The sequence below is a fragment of the Onthophagus taurus genome, chromosome 8, assembly GCF_036711975.1.
Source record: "Onthophagus taurus isolate NC chromosome 8, IU_Otau_3.0, whole genome shotgun sequence".
Taxonomy (NCBI): Eukaryota; Metazoa; Arthropoda; class Insecta; order Coleoptera; family Scarabaeidae; genus Onthophagus; species Onthophagus taurus.
In genome coordinates, this window is record NC_091973.1 from 2,901,655 (window position 1) to 2,928,497 (window position 26,843).

Sequence of the window (26,843 nt, forward strand, 5' to 3'; positions counted from 1 at the left end):
CACTTGCTGTTTTATGTGAAGTAATCATCCGTCAAAGCTGAGTTGCTGTTATTGTTTTACTTCTACTTCTTAAAAAAATAATAAGATTACGAAATTAAATACATCATCAAATGGTGTCCGATGTTGAAGGGGGATTTTTATTTTTTACGTAAGTACATGCAATTTTTTTTATTTTTCTTACTTTGATCTAGTTTTAATGATTCAATATTACAAGTACTTATATACTTGTACGCCTTTGATATATTTATTATCACTTGATCAATTTCGTTGGTATTTGCGGATTGACGAACCTCCTGGAACGTCAAGGTCATGATTGAGTAACTATGACCTTGAAGTTCGGTAATGAGAAGTGAAGGTCAATAACTGTATTTGTTCTTCAAGATTAATATCATTGAAGTCGGCCAAGATTATTTCTTTCATGATGCTGTTAATGATATCATTCGAGATTCGGAGCGTGCAACGAAGTATTGCTCATGATACTTATCTTCAGTTTTAGAAAGTATGGTGTACACTTTCTTAGCTAGATTTAGTTGCACTAACTAAAAGAGAGGAATTAAGAATGTAGACCTATTCCAGTTTCTTCCTCCATCCCGATTTGCTTCTTGCGGATTTTTGAAGGAGAGTTGAGACTTCGTGGAGGTGAGAGACGATATTAAGAAGAATAGAGTGTAACAAGGATAATGGACGAAATAAGAGCGAGAGAAAACATTTAATAACTAATAAGTAAAAATAAAACTAAGATTAGGACAACTAACTAAGTTAAGAATGAACGTAAACGACTTGGTCAAAGAGATATGGGATTTATTTTTATTTTTAATTTTATTTCTATATTTTGATCAAAGTAAACTACTCTCAAAACATTAGTGTTTAAATATAAATTTAAAAAAGTATATGGAGCAATTTGTAATAATTTTAATCTTAAATCTCGTCCAACTTTATATTTATGGATATGACTTGTTCATGAACGCCTACTTAAACGATTATAATATTTTTATGAATTTTATAAAATTTGAATTTAAAAAAAAATTATTTATTACAATAATTTTAATTATAAAAATAGATAGTATTTTTTTAATTGGTTTAAATATTAAGTTATGTATTCGTTGAAGCATTAGTGTGAGTAGGGTTGCATAAGAACACAATATAAATATAGTAAATTATAGTCCTGCTTCCGCAGCGTATTATTGGACCTATCCATGTATATTTTAGGGAGATAGGCGGTCTAAAGCGGGTCATTCTTAAAATTGACGTACTACATTCGCACGTCCGTATACATACATTTTTTTTAATATATATTTTTTGATTCATTCAAGGGGAAGTGTTTGATATTTTTAATCAGATTCGTTGGTATCCTTTAAAAAAAATGGAGTCCTCCGGATTGAGTGGGTAAGAAAGCAAAAGTGTTGTATATAATAACAATAAAAATAATGAAAACTACTAATCATTTTTTGTTACGATTTTCCAATCCGACTGATTTTAGTAATAATAATCCAATGACTAATAGCAAGGTTTTTTTGAGTGGAAAAAAATTTCAGGTTATGAACGGGTTATTTTTAGAAAGACTTTTCACGAAAACGTCGGTATCTTAGTTTTCTATGAATCATTTTATGTTTGTTGGTTAGCGTTAGAGGGCGCCGATAAAAACGTGACGATTTCTTATTGCCAGTTAAGTTTGCTTCGATAGATGGCGCCAATTGTAGCCGGCGTCGCGACGTCCGACGTCGTTTCTGTGGATACGTCAAATTGTCAAATAGTAGTTCGGGCGGAGACCGAAAATACTTGGAGTATTACCCGTTTCGTCGGGTGTACGATGTAAAGGGCGAGGGTAAATAGTGCCGTTCCGTTCCGTTTACGGGTGGTGCGTCTGTAATGCTTATAAGTGGCCGAATATGGAGGCAGGAACAATGTTAAAAAGAGAACTTTGCGTTTGTTATGGACTCAAATGCTGCATATTCACCAGGTCAGTACCCCTTCCCCGAAACCTAAGTATGTATTCGATTCAAGCGCTAACTTGATTTAACCAATCGTTTATTTTCTTACATTGAAAAACATTTCCAGGGAAACAATGTTTGAATAAGTTGGATGTTTTAAATATAATTTTTTTTTACTTGTTTAGTTGGCAAATCAGATAGGATTAATATCGTTTCGGTTCGTTTGATTTTTTTTCAAATTTTCTCAAACCACGCCCTTTCAAATCGATATAAAGTAACATGTTCGCTGCCCTTTGAAGTTGCAGACCCGCTCACTCGTGAAGAAAGCTCACAGCTTCCTCCGGCCCACGTCCGCATCTGATATGATGTGCAGAATGTTGATATCCACCAGAACTCGGGATGACCTGCTTTAATTTTTTTTGTTCATCCCGCTGGTGACGTCCCTTGTGACGTCCGAAGGCCTTTGTTTTCCTCTTTTTCACCCGGTTTCCGCGTTTTCCCCCAACACGTGCTCCGTTCTCAGTTTACGTACCGCTGCGAAAAAAATGGACTATTATTAATTTTTTAGGTCACCGTTCAAGAATTATCCATTAATTTATTTTTCAATCTCGATTAATCATTCAATTTAATCTAATAGAGCTATAACTCATTTACAAGACTTGTTATTGCTTAGTAATTTATTAATCACTCGATGATGGTTATGTGTTAATAACGAGCAACGTCGATAAAACCCGTTTTACTGCCCTAGTGTAATAATACAATCTTATTGATAGGTTTTGAATCATTATTTTGGATAATTAAATGATTTAATTGGTGAATTTGATAATACGGTTTTAAATTATGTTTAATCGGTAGTCGGAAATGAGCAGGTGGGTGCTTATTTGTTGAAAATTTGGGTCGGACGAGTTGAAAATAATATTGCGCAGACTCGCGAATTTGTTGATCCACCCTCGCGCGATCGCCTCCACTTCTTCGCTGTTTCCCAGCGGACGCGAGATGAGACGTACGTTTAGTGCCCCTCTTTCGACGATTATCGAAGTCGAACACGAATCAGGCTCTCGTAAGTTTGGTGTAAAGAATCGCAACATTTCTCCTTCAACCCTCTTCTGTTGCATGTACCCTAAAAACAATTAAAAAAATTAAATTAAATTAAAATCAACTCTTATTATATATATATATATATTATTTTATTCATTTATTTAATGATATTAAAAGTACTAATACGTAATAATAAAAGGATGGGGTGTTGATTAAGTGAGGAATGTTTTGTGGAAACTTCAATTTTACCTTGTTTCGAGTTTCTACAAATTATGTGTTGACCGTGAAACATAAAATAAACTTTATAAACGAATAACTATGCTGATATAATATAACTTTAAAATATTCCATATAAAATAAATCAAATTTCTTTGTTACCCAAAACCGAGTTGATTTATTAACGTCACATAACATCGTAAAGCTTTGATCATCGAAGCATAAAATCGCGACATTATCTTATCAATAAAGTTTTAGAAGCTGAAAAGCGTCGTATCGATGCACATTATATATATACGTGTCGTTTGATAGAGAAAATTTTCAGCTTGATCAAATAAATGTGGAATCTTTAAGAAAAAATTTCAAGAAAGAATTTTTCAATGTCACTTTGAGAATCAGTGAGATATAAAAGTCAGCGATGAATCCAATAAAAATCAGTGAGGGAGCTCTTTTATAAATATAGTAAACATATTTTGATGTTTTTCCTTAAAGAGAAAAGCATGGTATAAAATAAGGAAATATAAGAAAATTGAAATGTAAGCTTAGGGAAAGTTAATAAAGGTAATAATCGTAATACAACGTGGGTCTCGCATGAAATATGCTAATACGAGCTTCAACGTTGGTATGAAGGGGCTGAAACAATCGATTCGAGATGAATATTTCCATGGTGAGGCCGCAGAGACGTGGGGAATCCTCTTTTTGTGAAACGTGTCACGAAATATTTAATATATCTGTTTATCTCGAAGTATGCCGGGAACGGTGCATTATAAATGTTTCCGAGATCCTTTTATCGAAACCTCGGACGTTCGAGCATGTGCCGGATACAAAAGGCGTTATAATACAGTCAGTTTATTAAAACAGCTGGGATAATTTCTGTACGATGAATCGAAATTCGGTTAAAACGTATCTGTCAATGCGAACACTCTCGTGATACTCTCCTGTCACCGGGTGATCGGATTAACGGAATTCGAATCAACGGTAATCAACACGTTGCACACACGGATTCGAAATAATTCCGATGATGAACGGATTTTGATTTTAGTATAACAGAGAGTAGGCCAGATTATAGCAAAACTCGCGTACAGACATTATTTAGAACCGCAAGGTCAATATTCCCCGGTCATGTATGTATATACACGCTGCTCTTGACACTCAAAACAAAATTATTCACATATTTGATGGTTAAAATGCCACATAATTAAACGTACGTTCTAGAGAATTTATTGGAAATGGTTATTGAACATTGTTTAAATATTTTTTGGTACGCTGTTTATTTAATGATAGGTAATATGAATAGATAAAGCAATAATATTAATTAATATCTTTTTTTAATTAATTTTATAAGATGGAAATTGAAAATGAGCATATATAAATTGAATATTAATCTTATTTAAGCTATCGCCCTGAAGCGAAGCTTATTACATACGCTTTTGAAAAGCATTCATTAATAGCACGACTGTTAACTGCATTTAGATCTTAGCAGATAGCGTAGTAATGCGATTACTACCCTTGAACTTTAACCTTCCCGCGGGGTTACTGTAATTTGCCGTTTGAAAGTCCGTCTCCGCGTTCAGCTTCCGAGTCTTCTTCGCGCGATTTTAAATTTAAACTCGACACTGATAGTCTGTCGTTTAGGGTTGCAGTATGAGCTTAAGGAGGTTGCAGCCGGCCATTTGTACCCGTTGGATCAAGGGGGGCTTGCTGGGTGTCCATGGAAGCTGCGGGGCGGCGATCAAGTTAGTGCAAAACCGGCCGCGATGAGTACAGTGGGTGGTGGGGTGGCCAGCCCAGGGCAGCCGGGGGCCAGGACCCCCACTGCCCCCAAGAGACCCATCCGTAGAGGGGGGAAGCCCCCGCCGGACAGGCCGCAGAGGGCGCTCTTTTGTTTGCATCTGAAAAACCCGGTCAGGAAGCTCTGCATAGATGTTGTCGAATGGAAGTATCCTTCTAAAACTACATACATATCTGATTACATTTATTTTCGAAAAGTTTTTTTTTCTTATCTAGTATAGGACCTTTGAATATTTAATTTTGGTAACAATTTTCGCCAATTGCGTTGCCTTAGCCGTCTACACGCCGTTTCCCAATGGCGATTCGAACGACACCAACGCCGTTTTGGTTAGTTATTTCAAGACTTCATTGTTTTTCAAACTTCAACTCTGTTTGTTTCTTTAATTCAAGGAGAAGATTGAATATATATTTTTAGTAATTTTCACGGCCGAATGCGTCATGAAGGTCATTGCTTACGGTTTCTTACTGCATCCGGGTGCTTACTTAAGGAACGGATGGAACTTGCTAGATTTTATGATAGTTGTAATAGGGTAAGTAATTTATGTAACCAATCCAAATCATAATTAATTCTATTACTACGTTTTAGAATGATAACTACGATATTGACTAATCTTACAAAAGACACATTTGACGTTAAGGCTCTTAGAGCGTTTCGGGTACTAAGACCATTAAGATTAGTATCAGGGGTACCCAGTTTGCAAGTCGTACTTAATTCCATACTTCGTGCCATGGTGCCTTTATTACACATCGCTCTGTTAGTACTATTTGTTATCATCATTTACGCCATTATCGGGTTAGAATTGTTCTCAGGAAAACTCCACAACACTTGTCTAGATAACAAAACAGGTAATTATTTAAATTTTTTAATCAAATGTCATCTTGATTATTGTTGGAGATATCACAAAATGTTATAGAAGGAAACTTGCTTCACACTTCATATTATCTGCCATATCCTAAAAAAACAATTGAGCATCAAATATGTTAAATAAATGTGCCAGATGAAAAATTGATTAATTTTTGTTGTGACATAAGAAATAAGCCCTAAATGCAATAAATCTATCCTGCTTGAAATTTATGGAAAAAATAATATCTCACAATATAACTTGGGGCGGCCGACGTCTTCGAAGTCGGCCGAGATTATTTTTCGTAACTTGCTTGTAATTTATGGAAGAAATAATCTCGGCCGACTTCGAAGACGTCGGCCGCCCCAAGTTGTATACCTGATATAAGAATTAATCTCGGCCGACTTCGAAGACGTCGGCCGCCCCAAGCATCATGAACAATGCAATAAATCTATCCTGCTTGAAATTTATGGAAAAAATAAATAAGTTATGCTCGTGATATAAGAAGTAATGTCGGTCGACTTCGAAGACGTCGGCCGCCCCAAGTATCATGAACAATACTTAGGGCGGCCGACATCTTCGAAGTCGGCCGAGATTACTTTTTCCATAAATTTCAAGCAGGGTAGATTTATTGCATTGTTCATGATACTTGTGACGGCCGACGTCTTCGAAGTCGGCCGAGATTACTTCTTATATCACGTATATAACTTGGGGCGGCCGACGTCTTCGAAGTCGGCCGAGATTATTTCTTCCATAAATTACAAGCAAGTTACGAAAAATAATCTCGGCCGACTTCGAAGACGTCGGCCGCCCCAAGTTATGTTGTGGGATATTATTTTTTCCATAAATTTCAAGCAGGATAGATTTATTGCATTGTTCATGATGCTTGGGGCGGCCGACGTCTTCGAAGTCGGCCGAGATTATTTCTTCCATAAATTACAAGCAAGTTACGAAAAATAATCTCGGCCGACTTCGAAGACGTCGGCCGCCCCAAGTTGTATACCTGATATAAGAATTAATCTCGGCCGACTTCGAAGACGTCGGCCGCCCCAAGCATCATGAACAATGCAATAAATCTATCCTGCTTGAAATTTATGGAAAAAATAATATCCCACAACATAACTTGGGGCGGCCGACGTCTTCGAAGTCGGCCGAGATTATTTTTCGTAACTTGCTTGTAATTTATGGAAGAAATAATCTCGGCCGACTTCGAAGACGTCGGCCGCCCCAAGTTATATACGTGATATAAGAAGTAATCTCGGCCGACTTCGAAGACGTCGGCCACTCCAAGCATCATGAACAATGCAATAAATCTACCCTGCTTGAAATTTATGGAAAAAGTAATCTCGGCCGACTTCGAAGATGTCGGCCGCCCTAAGTATTGTTCATGATACTTGGGGCGGCCGACGTCTTCGAAGTCGACCGACATTACTTCTTATATCACGAGCATAACTTATTTATTTTTTCCATAAATTTCAAGCAGGATAGACTTATTGCATAGTTCATGATACTTGGGGCGGCCGACGTCTTCGAAGTCGGCCGAGATTATTTTATCCATAAATGTGAATAATAAATAAGAAGTAATCTCGGCTCAAGTATCATAATATCGCCTCAAGTATCATGAACAATACTTAGGGCAGCCGACGTCTTCGAAATCGATATTCTGAGAATATTACAAAAAACTTTTAGATTGAAATATAATAGAATATTAAAACTTTCCTTCTATAACATTTTATCATATCTCCAATAATAGTTGAGATATCTGTTGTAACAACTAAACTCTTTATTAAAATTATTTTAATAAAAGGAAAATTCATGGACGAACCACATCCTTGCGGTGAATCTGGGTTTCAATGTAAAGAACTTGACTCAGACAACAGCTTTTACATATGCGATGATAACGGAACTTGGGAAGGTCCTCATTATGGGATCACTAACTTCGACAATTTCGGCTTGTCGATGTTAACAGTCTTCCAGTGTATTACACTAGAAGGATGGACTGAAGTTTTATACAACGTAAATATTCCATAAAGAAATCTCAAATTAATTTCATTTCAACCATTTTAGATTCAAGATTCTCTCGGGGGATCATGGCAATGGTCCTATTTCGTATCCATGGTTATATTCGGAGCCTTTTTCGTTATGAATCTTATTTTGGGTGTACTCAGCGGAGAATTTTCCAAAGAAAGGGAAAAAGCTAAAGCGAGAGGCGATTTTCATAAATTACGCGAGAAACAACAGATCGAGGAGGATCTTCGCGGTTATCTCGACTGGATCACGCAAGCCGAAGATATCGAACCGGAAGGAGAGGACCAAGTGAACCAAGAAACGAAAGTAAAAGCGCCCAACGAAATGGAAAGTACGGATCAGTTGGGGGAAGAAACCGAGATTCAACAAGAATCGTGGTTTAAAAAACGAAAAAAGGATTTTGATAGAATTAATAGGAGGATGAGGAGGGGTTGTCGAAAAGCTGTTAAATCGCAAGTTTTTTATTGGCTTATTATTATTTTGGTGTTTTTAAACACGGCGGTGTTAGCCACGGAACATTACGCTCAACCTAATTGGCTGGACGAATTTCAAGAATACACAAATATGTTCTTTATCGCCCTATTTACTTTGGAAATGTTGTTAAAGATGTACAGTTTAGGTTTTCAAGTAAGAAAAATGTTTTATCTTAATTCTTAGTTATTATTTGTTTCAATTATTTTTAGGGTTACTTCGTATCATTATTTAATCGTTTTGATTGTTTCGTTGTTATTGGCAGCATCACCGAAACGGTGTTAACTCGAACGCAAATAATGCCTCCTTTGGGCGTTTCTGTACTGAGATGTGTTAGACTATTACGGGTGTTTAAAGTTACAAAGTACTGGCGATCGTTATCTAATTTAGTAGCATCGCTATTAAATTCCATACAATCGATTGCGTCGTTATTGCTACTATTGTTTTTATTCATTGTTATATTTGCCCTGCTGGGGATGCAAGTCTTTGGCGGGAAATTCAATTTCGATAAAACGAGCCCAAAACCGAGGTCCAATTTTGACAGTTTCTGGCAAAGCCTACTCACCGTCTTTCAGGTACAATTCAAATCCTACTCAATTTTATTTATTTATTATTTCGTATCAGATTTTAACAGGTGAAGACTGGAACCAAGTTATGTATGATGGCATCCAAGCTTTCGGCGGAGTTCAAGGTCTAGGAGCTTTGGCGTGTATATATTTTATAATCTTATTCATCTGCGGTAATTGTATCCTTTAATCGAACTTTTTCGGCGAAAACAAATCGTATATTCCTTAACTTCTTGAAAAGATATACTGCTAAATGTCTTCTTGGCTATCGCCGTGGACAATTTAGCCGACGCAGAATCATTAACAGCGATTGAAAAAGAAGAAGAGGAAGCAGCTGAGAATCAAAATAAATCAAAAAGTCCTACTCCCGTTGATGAGGAGTTAGAAATTGATGATAGAAGCCTAGAGGAAGATCTTGATGATGTGCAATATAACTCGGAGAGGTGAAAACTTTTTAATAAATTTTAATACAATAAATTATTAAATTAAATTTAATAGGGAGGAAGATGAGGAGGAAATTGAATCAGAAACAAAAGTAAACATCGACAACGAAGAAGAAGAGGCGTACGAAGAACAAGAAAGCGTTGAACAGGGTAAGTTCGGTGTTATATATTGAAACGGGACGGATACTGGACACGAAGGTGAACCCGGCAACAATTTGTGTAACGTGGTAAAAAATATGCGTGTGTGTTTTTATGTGTTTGTTTGCTGTATGTATATAGTTAGGATGTTTGACGTTATTTTTTAGACGACATGGAAATTGAGGTATCAGCAAGACCGAGGAGACTGTCGGAGGTAAACATCGTAACTAAAGTGAGGCCGATTCCTGAAGGCAGTGCGTTTTTTATCTTTTCCAACAAAAACAGGTATGTGTCTATCATGAAGACGTAGCTGCAAGAGAGGATCTTCTCGTAAATAGATGGACTTGGTTGTGGTCTTCGTGTCTTCTCTTCTTCTCTTTGTGGGTTTTATTATTGTTTAGGTATCACTCTATCTTCTTTCCAGTCCTTGAGGTTAAAGGTAACGCTGTCTCTTTAATTAGTCCTTAAAGTCTTGCAGCTATGTCGTAGGTTGTAGTAGATATGCCGTTTAATGCGTTTCGTGTGTGGAAATTTCAGATGTCGAGCAAGATACCGTTGACGCGCGACTTCGACGTATGTCTGAGGTTAAAAACAACGCGCAGAAAGTGCCTATTCCTCCGGCCACGTCATTCTTCGTGTTTTCCCAAACGAACAGGTGACCCAGTGATTTCTGCGCGTAGTTGTCTATAGAAATGCGATCGACAGCGAAGCCCCCCGTTTGGCTTTTACTCCACTTCCCAACCACCGTAGCGCACGGCGCATTCGATGTTTTTCTTTTTTTTTACCATCGTTTTGGATGTGGTAGATTAGATTTTGAATAGATTTTTTGGGTAGCTCCTTCATCACTCGGTGTTCATGATTTTGATCGATGTTTTCAGTGTTTTTATTTTTGGATTTTTCGAACCGTGCAAGCTCTAATATTGTAAATAACAAAAAAAAACATTTTTTGCACAGTTCTTTCATAATAATAAATGTGAATCGCCTCGAAATGAAGCGCTATAATATAAACCGTAATTTTGTTTGTAAATAATTTTCAAGGTTTCGCATTTTCTGTCACTGGTTGTGCAATCACAGCGTGTTCGGGAACGCAATTCTGGTGTGCATCATGGTATCATCCGCTCTTCTTGCATTAGAAGATCCTATAGACGCCGACTCCACCCGAAATGCCGTAAATGATTAAATAATAATTAATTACCTAAATAAATAATTTGTCTTTTAGATTCTGCAATACTTCGATTATGTATTTACGAGTATATTCTCGTTAGAATTAGTACTGAAGACTGTTTCATGTGGGGTAATTCTACATGACGGTGCCTTTTTGAGATCTGCGTTCAATGTGTTGGACCTTGTTGTGGTGATGGTGTCGATCGTGTCTATATTTAGGTAAGTTTGTGAATGGCTGAGAAATGATTGTTGTGATATGCGGGAATTTTAGCAAAGCGGATTTGTCGGTGGTGAAGATTTTGAGGGTACTGAGGGTGTTGCGTCCGCTAAGGGCAATCAATCGAGCTAAGGGACTGAAGGTAATGTAAAAAAGAAATCGCGGGTCGCTTTTCCGTTTGGCTCTCTTGTTCTCTTGCGTTGAGTGAAGTTAGGTACAGAGTGGTGGAGGCAGGAGCCAATTTAACTGTCTATCTCTCTCCAGCATGTAGTCCAGTGCGTCATAGTTGCCGTTAAAACCATCGGAAACATTGTGCTGGTCACCTGTCTTCTGCAGTTCATGTTTGCTGTTATTGGAGTGCAATTGTTCAAGGTACAGAAGAGATGATAAGAGACACGTGTACAGATATAAATACCATTGTAAAAAGTGCTGGGTATCGTTGTTTTATTTTACTTTGAGGTTGATGTTTCAGCCCCGAAACGAGAAATAACCCTGCATGCAAGCTGTTTGTGCGTCTCAACAAGTTACGATTGCGTTTTTGCGTACCACGTGTGCCGTAATCGCCCCCTCCCATTATCTTCCGAACAATTTAGCACTTGTAGTCATATCTAGGGTAGTCCCGGCCGGCCCAATTTGGCATCCCTCAGCGCCCCCAACGCCGCCCACATCTCAAGGAGTTCCAGTCGGAGCACACCGTCCGCTCTTGTTTCTTACTTGTAACTAATCGTTTTGCGGCCAGTCCAACGCTAACAATTGACTAAATCCTGCCACACCACGCCGCCCTGTGACCAATTCAAGAGAAAAGAAGCACTTCTCGTTCTACCTTATAATCTTTTATGACTGACGATGTTTATTGGTTTTGTTCCATTTCCCTCATGGCTAGTATGTTGTCAAATGCGTGATTGTAGCCATAAAGACTATTGGCAATATCATGCTGGTTACCTACCTCCTGCAGTTCATGTTCGCTGTCATTGGAGTGCAGTTGTTTAAGGTAATACGTCGTGCTTGCGTCTGCCGCACTTACAGTAGATCTGCATGTTAATAATCATAGTTTTAACAGGCTGTCGCGCTCTCTGGCTACGAATAAAATACACACCTCTCTCATCTGAAATTACCTTCTGCCTGTTACTACAATAAAACAAAAACTTTTATTTTTCGACCATTTTTACCTTGTCGTTCGTGATAAAATCGAGGTGTATGAGCTAAGAGAAGCGCGCGACGCCATAACAGTTGTAGATTCCATTCGCGAAACTATCTGTATGTCTACCCAACTGTCTGCATCCATATTAGTTGGTAAGCTTTATTCTTGTCTATTTTTTGATGACCGACGTCCTCGTTTTTTGACCAGCACGTTGTTTTTTGCCGTTTATTTTATGATTTCTCACACAGCACCAACAAACAACGAACAAAATTACAGTACATACTAGTTATGACTACAAGTGATGCGTACAAATGACGGGTTTTTTTGATATGTTTATTTGTTGTTTCGCATGAGCTGCATGTGAATTACCGCATGTTTACACACAGGGTGTTTCAAATACGAAAGTAGCGCACAAAGCTACTTACGTATAGCTATACATAGCAAGCTTGTTGATGATTTGTTTGTTTTGTTGGAAACACCCTGTAAGTATTTTTTCATAAAATATACGATTCGTTACAATATTTTTTGTTTTGGGTTTAGGGAAAATTTTCGTATTGCACGGATCGTTCGAAATTAACACCCTTAGAGTGCAAGTAAGTTAATTATTACTTATTAATTATGAAGGTTTTACTCGGTCTTATTAATTCGCAGTGGAACGTACTTAGTTTTTAAAGACGGTGATACAACAAAGCCCGAAAAAGAAGAACGAATGTGGGCTACGCAAAAATTCCACTTCGACAACGTGGCTAAAGCCATGTTAACGTTATTCACGGTGTCAACGTTTGAAGGGTGGCCAAATTTGTTACATTACTCCATCGACTCTAACGGCGAAGATAAGGGACCAATACATAATTACCGACCCATCGTGGCCGTTTATTACATTATTTACATCATCATCATTGCGTTCTTTATGGTGAACATCTTCGTTGGTTTCGTTATCGTTACGTTCCAAAACGAAGGTGAGCAGGAATACAAGAACTGCGAATTAGATAAGAATCAACGTAATTGCATCGATTTTGCGCTCAAAGCCAAACCGGTTCGACGGTATATACCCAAACATCGGATACAATACAAAGTCTGGTGGTTTGTTACTTCCAAACCTTTTGAGTATACAATATTCGTTCTTATTCTTTTAAACACTATAACTTTGGCTATGAAATTTCACGGTCAGCCAACCGAGTATTGCGATGCATTGAATATTCTTAATATGATTTTTACGGCCTTTTTCGCATTGGAGTTTGTTTTTAAACTTGCTGCGTTTCGATTTAAGGTAATATAATTATTTTTTTTTTATATATTTTTTTAATTTATTATTTTTAGAATTATTTTGGTGATGGTTGGAACATATTTGATTTCTTAATAGTTCTCGGAAGTTTCATTGATATAATTTGTTCTGAAGTTAAAAAGGATTCATGTACAAATAAAGTAAGATGCGGTCTTTTATTTGCTACTTATAACTTGAAAACTTATTTTAGTTTGAAAAAGGAAGTTTCATCCCGATCAATTTTCTTCGAGTTTTCCGAGTAATGCGAATGGTAAAGTTGCTGAGTAGAGGAGAAGGTATCAAAACTTTACTTTGGACGTTTCTAAAATCGTTTCAAGCTTTGCCTTACGTCGCATTGTTGATTGTAATGTTGTTCTTTATTTATGCGGTAATAGGGATGCAGGTAAGAATAAAAACGTTTATAAGAACGATCGAAATTTGAAGAAACTTTTCTTTTTCTAGATGTTTGGGAAAATTGATACTGATCAAAACGATAGCTCCATAGATCGAAACAATAACTTCTCGTCTTTCTTCCAAGCGGTGCTGGTGCTGTTTAGATCGGCTACGGGGGAGAGTTGGCAAGAAATAATGTTGGACTGTGCGGGACCGGAAATACCATGTGCCAAGGAAGTTAAAAACCAGACCAAATGCGATTCCGTAATAGCGTATCCGTATTTTATTTCATTCTATGTTTTATGCTCTTTCCTAGTAAGTCTCATGACCGATTAATACACATCAACAATTTGCATTCAACCTTTTTACGAGCACGCCAAAAATGATTTTCATTCCAGATCATCAACTTATTCGTCGCCGTCATCATGGATAACTTTGATTATTTAACTAGGGATTGGTCTATACTCGGCCCGCACCATTTAGACGAATTTATTCGACTTTGGAGCGAATACGATCCGGACGCAAAAGGTCGCATAAAACACTTGGACGTGGTAACGCTTTTGCGAAAAATATCACCACCTCTAGGATTCGGAAAGCTATGTCCTCATCGCGTGGCTTGCAAACGATTGGTTTCGATGAATATGCCGCTGAATAGCGATGGAACAGTGTTGTTTAATGCAACTTTATTCGCCGTCGTTAGAACGTCGCTGCGAATAAAGACGGAGGGAAACATCGATGATGCCAACGCTGAACTTAGGACTGTTATTAGAAAAATATGGAAAAGAACTAGTCCTAAGCTTTTAGATCAAGTCGTTCCTCCGCCGGGAGTTGATGACGAGGTTACGGTGGGGAAATTCTACGCTACTTTCCTCATTCAAGACTATTTTAGGAGATTTAAAAAGAGGAAAGAACAAGAGTTGAAAGATGGAGATAAAGAAGCGCATAATACGGTTACTTTACAAGCTGGATTGCGTACTTTGCACGAAGCCGGGCCGGAATTGAAGAGAGCTATTTCTGGAAACTTAGATGAATTGATCGATGACAATCCTGAACCAATGCACAGGGTAAATAGTTCTTAAAGTATTATTAAATTATTCTTATTTCTTGTTTCCACAGAGGAATCATTCGCTGTTTGGTAGTGTTTGGTCATCGATGAGAAGAGGGCATAGTTTTAATAGAGCAAAGTCTTTGAAAGTAAATTCAACTCAAATCAAAATAACACCCGCTTCTAGCGCCGATTTTCTTCATTATAACTCCAATCAACGGTTAACATCGGATAGGATGAATCACGTGTCTAAGCCTGTGGCCAATAGGTCAGTAGCCTCGTTACATCAAGATGACGGAATGGACGAGGAAATACCGTTGAGGTCATTGACGAACGTATACAATGGGGAGCTAGAAAAAAATAACTACCAAGTTATCGAGTAAGTGGTGAGAGCGTTGGTTAAGCTATCTCTTCTTTGGTGGTGGGTGATGACGAATGACTGGTGTTGCAAATGAGTCGCTTTCGTTTGCGGTTAACATGTTTTAATTTGACTTTCAGTAAATCTGGCTTTCTCCATCCAAATTACAACGGTAAGCGTATCGAGGGTGTACAATGTTTCATGAGTGGTGTGGTTTTGAGTTCTTGAATGAATCGAGCACCGTCGGACGATCTACTCGGGGAGGATGGGGGAGTGGATCGTCGGACGGCGCATTCTGTGTTAAGTGGTCCTTCGCGTGGTGACGTGGTGTTTGCTACAGTCTGCAGGGCGACCACACTGAGCTGATGCCGCCAACGCCACCACCGCGACGCGTGTTGCGCAGCTTTGGAGGTCTGGGGTTGGGCCTGACACTCGGGAGCAGTTGCATGCAGTCCGTGCCGCCATCGCCTGTGCGTCAGCGGGGCCCCGGCGCCGCCGGCTCCGGTTTCGGCCGGATCGCAAGCGGGCTCAAGCTAGCCCAAGCACAAGCTATGGCTGTAGCGGGCTTCCTACCAGAGTCCCATCCAGAGCCGCTTTGTTGGCCGGGCGCATCTGAAGAGGGCATCGCACGCCATTCGCATTGCGCCATTTTAAATCACAGGGCTTCCTTCCATGGCAGAGGTTAGCCCCTTCTTCGCTCACTGCCGCACCGTCGAAACCTATCCAACCCACCCTTATCTAACCACACTATCCTTAAACGTAACTAAATACAAGCGCACACGCGCCACCTTTATCGAACTGTCAAATATTTTAACACATTTTACACTTTACTACATCATTTCCACACATTACAGTTCTTTAAAGGTAACATTACGAATCCTACAATAGTCACTTCATTGCATGACTTCCCTTCCTTTGATTGACCTGCAGTGCATGCACCTGTCTAAAATTTGAAATACTCAAATAATATAACATACGAAACGCGTCCGTTTCAGCGACTGGTGAATCAAACGGTCACGTGGCATCGGAAAGGCTGTCCCATTCGTTGCCCGGAAGTCCATCCGATCGGAAAGTCACCTCTTTCGAGGTGATAGGATCTGCCGAGAGTCTGGTCGGACGGATTTTGGCCGAACAAGGCCTGGGTAAGTACTGCGATCCAGACTTCGTACGTTACACGTCGAAGGAAATGCAAGAAGCCCTGGACATGACGCAAGAGGAGATGGACCGTGCCGCGCACAGCCTGCTACAGCAGGAAAGAAGCATGGCGAATACGCACACACCCCTACAGAGACAGCAAAATTTATAGCAGAGGCCAACTGAACCCGTAGCGGTTACGTAACCCAGCCAACATACCAAGTGCCTGAGATTTTCTTCTGGTCCAAGAAGACTAATAATAATGATAATAAGTAATAATAACACACGCAATGATGACGATGATTATTATTATTGTTTCATTTGTACCGTGTAGTTTTTTAATCTTTACTTGAGAAAGAATGAGCAAAGCGAACGGCGTTGCTCGGCGGATTTTTGTTTCGTTCCATTGTACAGGGTGTTTGAAAAAGGTTACTTGAAGGGGATGCGTAACTAAGAAAATATGTAATTAAAAAAAACTTTTTGTAATATCCGATGTGTCAACAAACTATTATAAAAAAAAGTAAATCCTATTCATTCATATGACCTCACGATTCTCTGTATCTCTCTCTCTCTCTCTCTGTCATCCATATAGTTAGTATTTGTATAAAGCGACGTCTCGTTTGACAGCTATACTGGTATCGATACTAACAACTTGTAATAATGAACATAAATTTAAAGAGGTAATTATTATTAAAAAAAATTATTATTAAAAGAATTATTATTAAAAAAAAGAAAGCCTATATACATTTACAGGTTCGTTGCGATCGTTACGTTTTTGTTTCATATACATAAACAATTTGTTGATACTTGTCGAATAGTTTACCATATTAATAACCTGTTCGCACAACGCCACAAGTGCTGTACGTACCTGCGATGGTTATGCGAACAGAATTTATTTCAAAAGAAACATTGTTAAATAATTTATGTTCTGTGTTTTAAAATATTTCAAATAAGTTTAAAATAAAAGTCATATAAAAATTTATTTGTTGTTTTTATGCTCAAAATTCCTAGATATTTAAAAAAAATAAATAAAATCTCAAAAAATAGGTAATAAATAAAAACACATCATTGCGGTTTTTGTGGAGTTTTAATCTTTTTTTTTGTTTTTTTAGTGTTACTGGAAGACAATAAGTAATCACACTTCCAAAAACACAATTTACAAGCTAACTTAATCAGTTATAGACAATCTGTAATGACTAACAGTAAATGTAGTGTCAGAAATTAATTAATTTGGTGCCAATGAAATTAATAAGTTTCTACTTCTCGTTGCTACAACTTGCCAGTGTAATTTTTAAAAATAATTTCTCACACTACAGCAACGTTATGTTCAGCCTTACCTAATAGTTGCGTATGTAATTATACTTATAAGATAACATCGTTTCTTTTTTTGCTAGTTCATCAAATAAAAAATCACTCTATACGATTATTATTAAAAAATATTAAATTTCTCTTATCAATTAAATTTAGTAATTACTTACTTTATAAAAAGATGATTCTGTATGTGGTGCTTGAAAATTGTTCGGGTGACGTTAACGCAAATAGAAAATGTTTCGATTTTAAGTAACTTGAATTTTTTAGTTTTAAAACGAACGCCTAAACACAATAAAATGAAAATGAAATTTCCTGCACATTGAAATTTAAACTATAAAGATTAAATCTTAACATAGTACCACAATTTAAATAATATGTATTAAAGCGGCCAGTTCCTAGTCTCAGTATCTGAAAAAATTGGAACTGCCCGCTAAATTAATAATATCAATAAACTTTCAAGTTAAACATCAAAAAAAAAACGAAAAAGCTAACGTAGAGGGCTAATGTAAATATACTTTGTATAACATTATGAGCGGTTTTCCTTATTTATGTATATTATGTATAGCTATATATATATATTTATAAACCTATGTACACATAGTAACCCAATTATAGAAAAAAAGAAAAAACGTAAACAACTACCAAAAAAACTCGTGAACAGACTCTTCGCTTCTGACAAAAAAAAATTGTGGCTAAAGTTAATGATTCTCGAAAAACGTATTTAACCATCTGTATAAGGCAAAAATGGCACTGAGTATAGTTTTCCCTTTCGCTATTTACATTATGAGGTGGACAAGGTCGTCCGATCACATTTTCCCCTCAGTGCTTTTTCTTACGGTACTGTACATTCGGGATTTTAGAGCTACTTAACCAATATTACAGTGACGTTAAGTTGTCTTTCCGCCCATCAAGCGTTTGCCTGCGCAGTCTCTTTCTTACCTATTATCGAAACTATTACACTAAGACCGTTCGCATACTTGTTTTCTTTTTTAAATTAACATTTCATTTATTACTTACTCTCAGTATCCCTTTGTCTCCACAGCTCCGTTCTGTTACGAGTATTGTTACGTGAACGCGCCGATCCAAAAGAGTATGTACGAGACCTGTCTCGACCAGATAAATATCCTGTTGAAGCCGGAGCACTTGTTCCGGACTGATCACGTATATCATTCCTTCAAAAAATATGTTTTTATACATTATTTTTATTTTTAATTTTAAATTTACCTGAGTTTTGTATTATTACTACCCGAGTTTCGACGATCATCATTATTGCGCGCCGCATTCGCCATCGCCACGCCGGTTTGACTTTCGGATACGCTGCGATTTCTTCCTCCCCCTTTACCACGATTCTGGACCCTCCCGTTTTGATGTTTCACTTCGTTTATCTGCGGCTATAGTTCGTGACAATATTTTTTGATAGTAACTAGGGTCAAATTTTAACTTAAGGTGTAAAACACGTAATCTTTAAAAAAAAAACAACAACAGGAAAACAATAACGAACAACATGAAATTTTTACGAACAAAATGTGGCAGATTATGACCCATTAAAGCCACAAGATAAATGAACACCTTTTTTTACCCTTAAGTTTTTTCACAAACACATATTGAATAAATCATAATATATAATAAATTTATTATAAAAAACAATCGCAAAAGAAGCCAACCTAACTTTTAACTGACATTTTTCACTTCTTAAAAATTAAATTTGCTTCAAAATAAAGATGGATAAATTCAAAATGGCGGACACAGAATGGCGAACGCACTTTGTTAAAAATTGTACACCCTTCTTAAAAATTGCGACAAAGTTTTAAAAATGTGAGAAATAATTTATGGCACTTCCCTACTGTTACTTGTGAGTTGAGACTGTTGACAAGTAACACTAGGATCAACTCATTTCTTACATTTTTAAAAATTTGTCGCAATTTTTACAACGGTGTACAATTTTTAACAAAATGCGCTCGCCATTCTGTGTCCCCCATTTTGAATTCTCGAAAACGAACATCAGATTCATCATCAGCGACCCCAAAAACCCTTAGTGACATGATTTCGCAACAATCGTAAAAATAATTCGTAAAATAATCGAACTTATCTTCAAAATCGGAAAGATATGACGATTTGGTCATTAGATTTTATTGCATAAAATTTTTTTTGTATTGCGTTAATCTGATATTATATTGAATCATTGCACATTAATCATCAAACAGATATTATAAAATTAATCACTTTCTTTAATTTTATGATTCATTCAATATGATAATTAAGTTCGAGATTATGACATAAATTTGTACGTACCTCTTCAACTCGAAAATCTTCGATGGTTTTAAACTTGGACAAGTATTGCTTAAGGGTAGTATTAATTTGAAGGTTGCCACTGTGTTTATAATATTTGAGGAAAGCCCAAAATTTCTCTAATCCATATAATTGTCCGTTTTCGTAATCCTTGATGGTTTCCGTTTGGAAGTCTTCGTATAAATGCGGCCTGAATTTGTTCTCGAGACCATATGAATAAAACCTGAATAAACACTCGAGTCCGTAACGATAACCTTTTTCGGCATCCTCCAAGGCGATGGATTTGAATTCTCCGTACATCGATCGGTTGAAGTTCTCGCGTAAGAAGAATGACCAAAATCTGAATAAAGTGTTCATTTCGCTCGACTGTCCGCTACCCCATCGTTTTCGTTCCTTCAAACAACGTTGTCGATATTTATGATAAGCTTGTTGAGTGAAATTGTTTTCTTTTAATAAAGCATGTGATGGGTGTTGGAACGTTGGTAATGATTGAGGTATGCTACCCAAACTTGTTGCTAATTGGCTTTCATTGGGGCTAGTTCCCATACTACTACCAGCCGAAGTGGTACGAACTCGGTGCTCTTTAACATCCATAATCCATCCCACATGGTTTTCGACGGGAGGATTATTAGAATGTCTTGTTTTGCGTTTGCGGGGTGTTCTCGGATCGGGAGATTCATCCTTAACAACCGCATAAAATCTAGGAACGTTACGTTGGCTATGTTGTCTTTGATTGCGACCTCCCGTTGTCGATGATTGTTTTGCAGGTTGTTGACGTTCAACCATCACCGGTGGTGGTGGTGGTGGAACCTCAGGGTTTTGTTTTTTCGGTGCCGGCGGCGCCATCATTTCGAACACTTCTTGGGTAATCGTTCTTACGGTGCGATAACTACCACTACTGGGTCGATCAGAAGCGTCGTTCCACAAACCTTCCTCGTAATAATACAAACCGTCGTTGATTGCTTGTTCTAATTCTTCGGTCATTTTTACTCGGGTCGTCCAATCGCCCGTGCGATCATAACCCTCATGTTTTGGTACGCGAGACGATTGAGTTACTATGAGAATTTTGTTAATGTCACGATCGCTCAGTTCGTCCAAGTCATCCTCGGACCAATCCGTGGTGAACGTATTTTGACGTCCGGTTGGAACATCTTCGAGCTCTTCGTCAAAATAAAATTCGAGCTCTTCGCGTTCATTTTTTTGTTGCTCAGTTTTTTCTTTTGGATCTTTCTTTGATTTGGCTTCTTTTGTTTTTCTTTTCACCTCTTTCCAGGTATTGTCATCTAATATCTCTTGGTGATGATCGTCTATACAATAAATAATATAATGAACATTTTAAAAATTAATAATTTAAAAAATTTTACAACTCTTTGCCCAAATATGTTTTAAAGAGTTAATGAAATAAAATGGATTTATTTAACATACCAGTTGTAGCATTGGCAGTGATCGTTGTAGTTTTTTTCGGGTTTTGGCATTCCTGATTAGAATCTGTAGAATTTATATTGTCATGTGGTACGAATTCGGCGACGTCGGGGTTAAGATTTTCGACGTGCGGATCTCTAAAAGTTTTAGGCAACGGAGGAGGAGGCACCAGCTGGTCTAGGGAGAGTGGTTTGTCGTCTTCGCCTTTGTCGAGGATGGGCCACTTTTTGGGATCTTGACGAGTGCGCACTTTAAATCCTGAAGATAATTCTAATTTATCCGAACTAGCGATTGCGTCCAACACCAAAGAAATGTTGCTAGTTAGGGATTGAATTCTATGAAACGAAGCGATTAACGTAACGGGCAAGTAACCATCGGCGTCCATCTTCCTTCGCAAAAAGAAGTCCCGCATCAGATTTTCTTCGCTGAAATAATACTCGATCTGGTTCTTAACGTGAGCTTTCAATGTTGGGCTATCTAAATTGACGTAACTACTACTGTTGAAATAAAAAGTTCCCATATAAGGCGTGATGTTCACCAAGTCCATATTCAAGCCATACTTTAAAGCATAATCCGAAGTGTATTCCGATGAATTTTCGGCATTTCCATGCGAACCTCTCGCGTTTCTATTAAAAGCGGTTCGTCGTCCACCGCGATTTCGATGGCCTCTGCCTCGGGGAGCAGCCGACGCTGGTCTTGATTGTCTACCGTTACCCTGATGATGACCACCGCCGTTGATTTCCGCTCTCCAATCTTTATCGCCATCGCTAACCGTGGATTGCGTATCAAAGCGTTCCTTATGTCTTGAAGAGTCCGGGTCTTTTTTGCCCTTCCTCAACTCGATGTCCAACGGAACCCATTTGTGCTTCGAGTTTTTCTTCTTCTTTTCAGTCTCAACCTCTTCTTGTTCCGCCGGATCGGTGGTGTCTCCATCATTAGAAGAGGATTGCTTTGAGCTGCTTTGAGGAGGATCTGGCACCACTTGATTAACAGGCGATTTACGCTACGAACAAAAAAATGATTGGAAATTTATTTATTATTTTCCATAACTTGATAACGAGTGTTAAATACGAAGAGTGTCGTTGCTCTAAAAACTTTTACTTTCGCTCCAGACAACAACGTGATATAATAACCCAATTATTTTGAAAATAGACCGTGCGCGCAGCTGCTGCTGAGATAGAACGACGTTTTAAACTGACAAAATATGTATTATAAATAGAATACACTTACCTCTGTGGAGTGGTCGCCGAGCGTGGGCCAATCGCCGCCATATGCGAAATCACTAACCTGAAAGAAAACGGCGGACATGTTACGTATGCGAAAAAGAAGTAAAAAAATTAATTAATTATCAGTTTTTGATCGGCGTCGCGAAAAGCATTGTGAATGGGCCATAAAAGGCCGTAATAAATCGCGGGGATAAGCAGCTCCCGAACGGACCGTTCTTATCGCCCGTTCAATCTGTGCGCGCAGCGGTCGAGGTTGTTCCTGTAGAAACAGTTTTATCAGCGACTTGCGACTAACGCCTTTACAGCAATTACACAAATATGCAGATAAGTCGCGTATACGTATCGGCGCACGCTTAGGAACAAACAGAACTAAACTAATCGACTATGTAGCGATAAAGACCGCTTTAGGCTACTGTCACACCATCGATTTTTAATTTTCATTTTGTTAAAAAAAAATTATCCCAGCGATGACTCAACAAAACTTCGTTAATACCTAGAAACAACGTTTTGCTTTTAAAATTTTTCTTAAAAAGTTAAAAAAAAAAAAACAAATTTTTAAATAATTTTTAAAATTCCACCTGTACATACTCAACACGATGTTTAAATGATTCTTATAAGTCATCATACACTCATAACATTACAAAATATATCAACTCTAATCAAACATAACGTAACAAAAAATATAATAATATTTGCGATAAATCGTTATCGTTGAATAATTTAAAAACCCTCGATACAATCAAGAAATGACAATAGACGTGTCCGTTTCTGAACGTTCTAACAGATGTTCGAATTGAAAATGAAAACGTGTACGTGAAACGTTTACGGTTGAAAAGCGAACGTAAAAGATACCTTTTTGGCCATTCTTTGGTAGAGAGTTGATAGCTCAACAGGACATCACAAGAAAAAAATTGGAAATTCGCTACCTGCACTGACCGCGCGAGTTTGTGCACTGCGACACGGCTCTCTTTATTTATCAGCTAAGTTACCCACGTGTTCGACAATAGACTTGCGTTGTAATGTGCGTTTAAAAACGTTAAGGAAAAACGGTAGCGAATTCGAACTCAAACCTGAACCCGAGTACGGTGGTTTTCGATTTTTTAAATGTCAAAACGGAATTGTATCCAATATTATTGGCTGAATCGACCTTGCTGACCTAGTTCTCTACAACCGACGGCCTTGATTTCGACTCAAAAATGTTATATAATATTTGTTGACGATTCCTATATATAGGTGTCCATACTTTAGTTAACAACTTACACCCCTCAAACAAAAACTTCCGTAAACTTTATTTTTAACTTGAAATAAAAAAGCAATAATCAAGTTACATAAAAATCACCGCAATCGCTAAGGTGTTAATTATTGGCAAAAGTACCAAACTAAAATTCGTTAAGTACCTACTTCATTCATTATCGCCGTACCGTATTATTTGATTGGCTTAATTCACGTAAACCATTGTTTCATTCAAATTGTTCTTGATAAGGTAAAGATTATGTTACCTATGAAAACTCCAAAAGGCAATAACAAAATAATCTTGAGGAAAAAAATTTTTGTAGATACCTATCAATTATTAAACGCAAATTTTTTCTAATCTTAGTAGTTAATGTGGAATTATTTTTAATACTTCCTTAATGAATTAGCGAAATCTTACTCAAACAAGATTAGTCAAGCGGAAATTGCAAAAATTAACGGATTTTAACTCGATAATAATATTTTTTTGAATATACACTGCAGTCATTTAAAAATAGATGTGGACAATTTACGTGGTTAAATTCAGATTTATTAAAATAACTCAAAAACTAAAAGTGGCATATATCACCATATATCTTATCAGTCATATTAAAAACTATATCATTCCATTTAAAATAACCTTATTATTTCGGAATTTTTTTTTTGAATTCGCCAAGTATGAGCCTATCTTGCTTGAAATAAATGGAAAAGCAACCTCGGCCGACTTCGAAGACGTCGGCCGCCCCCGAATATTTTCAATACCAGCTCATGATACTTGAGGTTACTTCTTCCGCCTCCAAATATTTCCAATACCAGAGAATACCAGTTCATGATACTTGAGGTTACTATTACAGTCTGTATTCTCTCGCCAATACTCTAGAAATCCTTACAAATATTCAAAAATTGAAATAACTCAAAAACTAAAAGTGTCAGGTATCAACATGTCTTATCAAAGTCAACATATTTTTGTGTGTTGAATCAGAACACTACAAAAAACTACATCATTCCATTTAAAATAACATGTTTATATTAGTACGTGATTATGGAACACCCTGTATGTATAAAAATATTTTTCTTTTATAATATGGCAAATTTTCTACATCTTTTCTCTAAGGAAAAACTCCTTAATGCCCTTTATCGCTTATTTGGGACATCCTGTATATGTTATACATAACGTGGTTATTAATGAGGTTGAGTTAATATCATTTATAAAGAAAATCGTCCATTTTGAATTTTAGGGAACTGAAATTGGTCTTTGAGTCGTTGATTTGAGGTGGCAACGTAATTACGGAAATACTGGGTATTGACCTTGAAGTCTTAAAAAAGACGGTAACTTACTGGATCTGAAAAAATCAAACACAAAGCATGAAGAAATTTTGGCCAATGTGGACCCGATTTAATGAATGTCAAAAATCTCCAAATAATATATTATTATCACAGATGGAAATTTCCACTCAAAAATTGTAGAAGATGGAAAATAATGTTGAAAGTGAGATTATCACAAAAATTAATCTGATTATAAAAATACATTTTATTAAATGAAAAATTTTTTTTCTATCATTTATTTTTGTAAAGTATATTAGATGAGATAATGAAGGGTCAAACTTACTTTTATCAATTTTTTGATAAGTCGCTTATATAAGATTCCTGGCATATATCAAAAACCTAGCTAGCATGATGTACATTTAATCTACAAAGTTAAACAATGCTAAAAATTTCTATTCTTTTATTTTTTTTTATCACATTTTTCATTAAACAATGTGTTAGATAAAAAAAACATATAACATACCTTTTGTTGTTTCTTCTTATTGTTAGAATCTTTGGACTTTGTGGGTCCATTGGGGATTGGTTCTGATTTTTGTGTTTGTACAGTACGTTTTGCCACCACAAGTGCAGCATTTTTGTTCAACCACGGGTTGACTTTTGGCAGAGGGGCCTCAATAAACATTTTCTTCTCGGGTTCTTTATCCATATCCTTTTCGCCTTTTTCGTAGGAAACTTCTCGTTTCATGTCACGGGGGTGATCTTTTTCCTTGAAGCCATTTACATTTTTGTGGGGTGCATCTTTGTTGCGATCACGTCTTTGCCTTTCATTTTTACGCTCGCGCCTACTGTGGCTTACCACTTGAGTAAAAGTACCTTCTTGATCATCTTGTGCTGTTGGGACTGTTTGGGGTTCCACAGGTTGAGTGATTGGAGGGGGCTGTGGGTCTTTTGGGGGCTCATCATCTATAATTTCTTTATTTTCGGTTGATTTTACAGCACGTGCGTAAGAAGGACCCTGACCGGATGGTTCAGAGTTGGGTAGTAATTTTGAGGTTGGATTTTGTGAAGGTGTAACATGTGAAGCCATAGTCAATTAAAATTTAACTATAAGTACTTTAAACCGTTGTACTTCGGGTTATGTTAAAATTTCTTCGTTCGGTTAAACGTAATATTCACAATATGGATAGTAACCATGATCGACTTAAAAACGCATGGCCATAAGTTTCAAAAGCATACCTCGGACAGTTACACGGCTTTTTCGTTGGGATTTTTCGCAAATTATTTACGTAATCAGGTCGCGAATGACTGGACACACTAAAGAAGTCAATTAATAACAAACGTTTCACAAATAATGTTCGAATAAATTGTTAACAATCACCAAAGCAGTCACAATAACTTATCACATATTCCTCGATCCAAATCTAACCTTAGTAGGGAATTTTACCGATTGCACTAACCAAAACAAGCACATGTTACGGCGAACCAAAGAACTAAATCATAAAGCGCCAAAATTCAAACTTACCAACTTTCTTCCAATTTTTATTAACATTGCAAGTAATAAACAACAACTTTAATCAATTCAGATCATCGAAACCACTATTTAAACTGGGAACTACAAATTTGTTTTCATAATAAAACACAAACATCAACAAAAATATTATTCTAATATTATCAAATTGTAACCACAATTATTCTAAACATCATCATAAGCAAAAACGTAAATAATGTTGTAACCTAGCTGCATTAACTAACATATTATTGTGTTTATAATAATTTACTGAGGTTGCATTTTAATATCAAATTTTTTTTATTTTCCATTTTTTGTTCTCAACTTAGGCAACTTAAATAACTATACTTGAAAACATTAATCATTAATTATGTATCAAATCTTTACTAAATAAGCTACCCTAAGATACCTT

At 37.0% G+C, this 26,843-nt stretch overlaps 2 protein-coding genes across 8 annotated transcripts; one reads left to right on the plus strand and one right to left on the minus strand.

Moving 5' to 3' along the window:
* Positions 1–1,705: 1,705 nt before the first annotated feature.
* Positions 1,706–17,162, plus strand: LOC111425584 (Ca[2+]-channel protein alpha[[1]] subunit D). The gene is made up of 25 exons (XM_071198815.1): positions 1,706–1,960; positions 4,821–5,124; positions 5,198–5,303; positions 5,367–5,506; positions 5,563–5,822; positions 7,626–7,834; positions 7,886–8,473; positions 8,530–8,892; positions 8,942–9,062; positions 9,125–9,326; positions 9,382–9,476; positions 9,632–9,749; positions 10,503–10,632; positions 10,684–10,847; positions 10,900–10,987; positions 11,110–11,217; positions 12,527–12,579; positions 12,638–13,256; positions 13,307–13,411; positions 13,462–13,653; positions 13,713–13,958; positions 14,042–14,707; positions 14,760–15,067; positions 15,387–15,727; positions 16,042–17,162. The coding sequence occupies exons 1-25, from the start codon at positions 1,933–1,935 to the stop codon at positions 16,350–16,352; spliced, it is 5,865 nt and encodes a 1,954-aa protein (XP_071054916.1). The 5' UTR covers positions 1,706–1,932; the 3' UTR covers positions 16,353–17,162.
* On the minus strand, positions 2,436–26,373 carry LOC111425585 (La related protein). Of its 7 annotated transcripts, none has more exons than XM_023059708.2 (8): positions 25,448–26,373; positions 22,433–22,489; positions 21,206–22,205; positions 19,784–21,087; positions 18,716–18,882; positions 18,509–18,663; positions 2,939–3,051; positions 2,436–2,465 (listed from the first exon to the last, which is right to left on the minus strand). In XM_023059708.2, exons 1-8 carry the CDS (start codon positions 26,009–26,011, stop codon positions 2,451–2,453), a joined length of 3,375 nt encoding a protein of 1,124 aa, XP_022915476.1. In that variant the 5' UTR covers positions 26,012–26,373; the 3' UTR covers positions 2,436–2,450. The 7 variants fall into 7 exon arrangements, with proteins under 7 accessions (XP_022915476.1, XP_022915475.1, XP_022915474.1 ...); XM_023059707.2 differs by lacking the exon at positions 2,436–2,465 and having other exon boundaries at positions 2,507–3,051; positions 21,206–21,699; positions 21,763–22,205; XM_023059706.2 differs by lacking the exon at positions 2,436–2,465 and having other exon boundaries at positions 2,507–3,051; positions 18,716–18,876.
* Between the last annotated feature and the right edge of the window lie 470 nt (positions 26,374–26,843).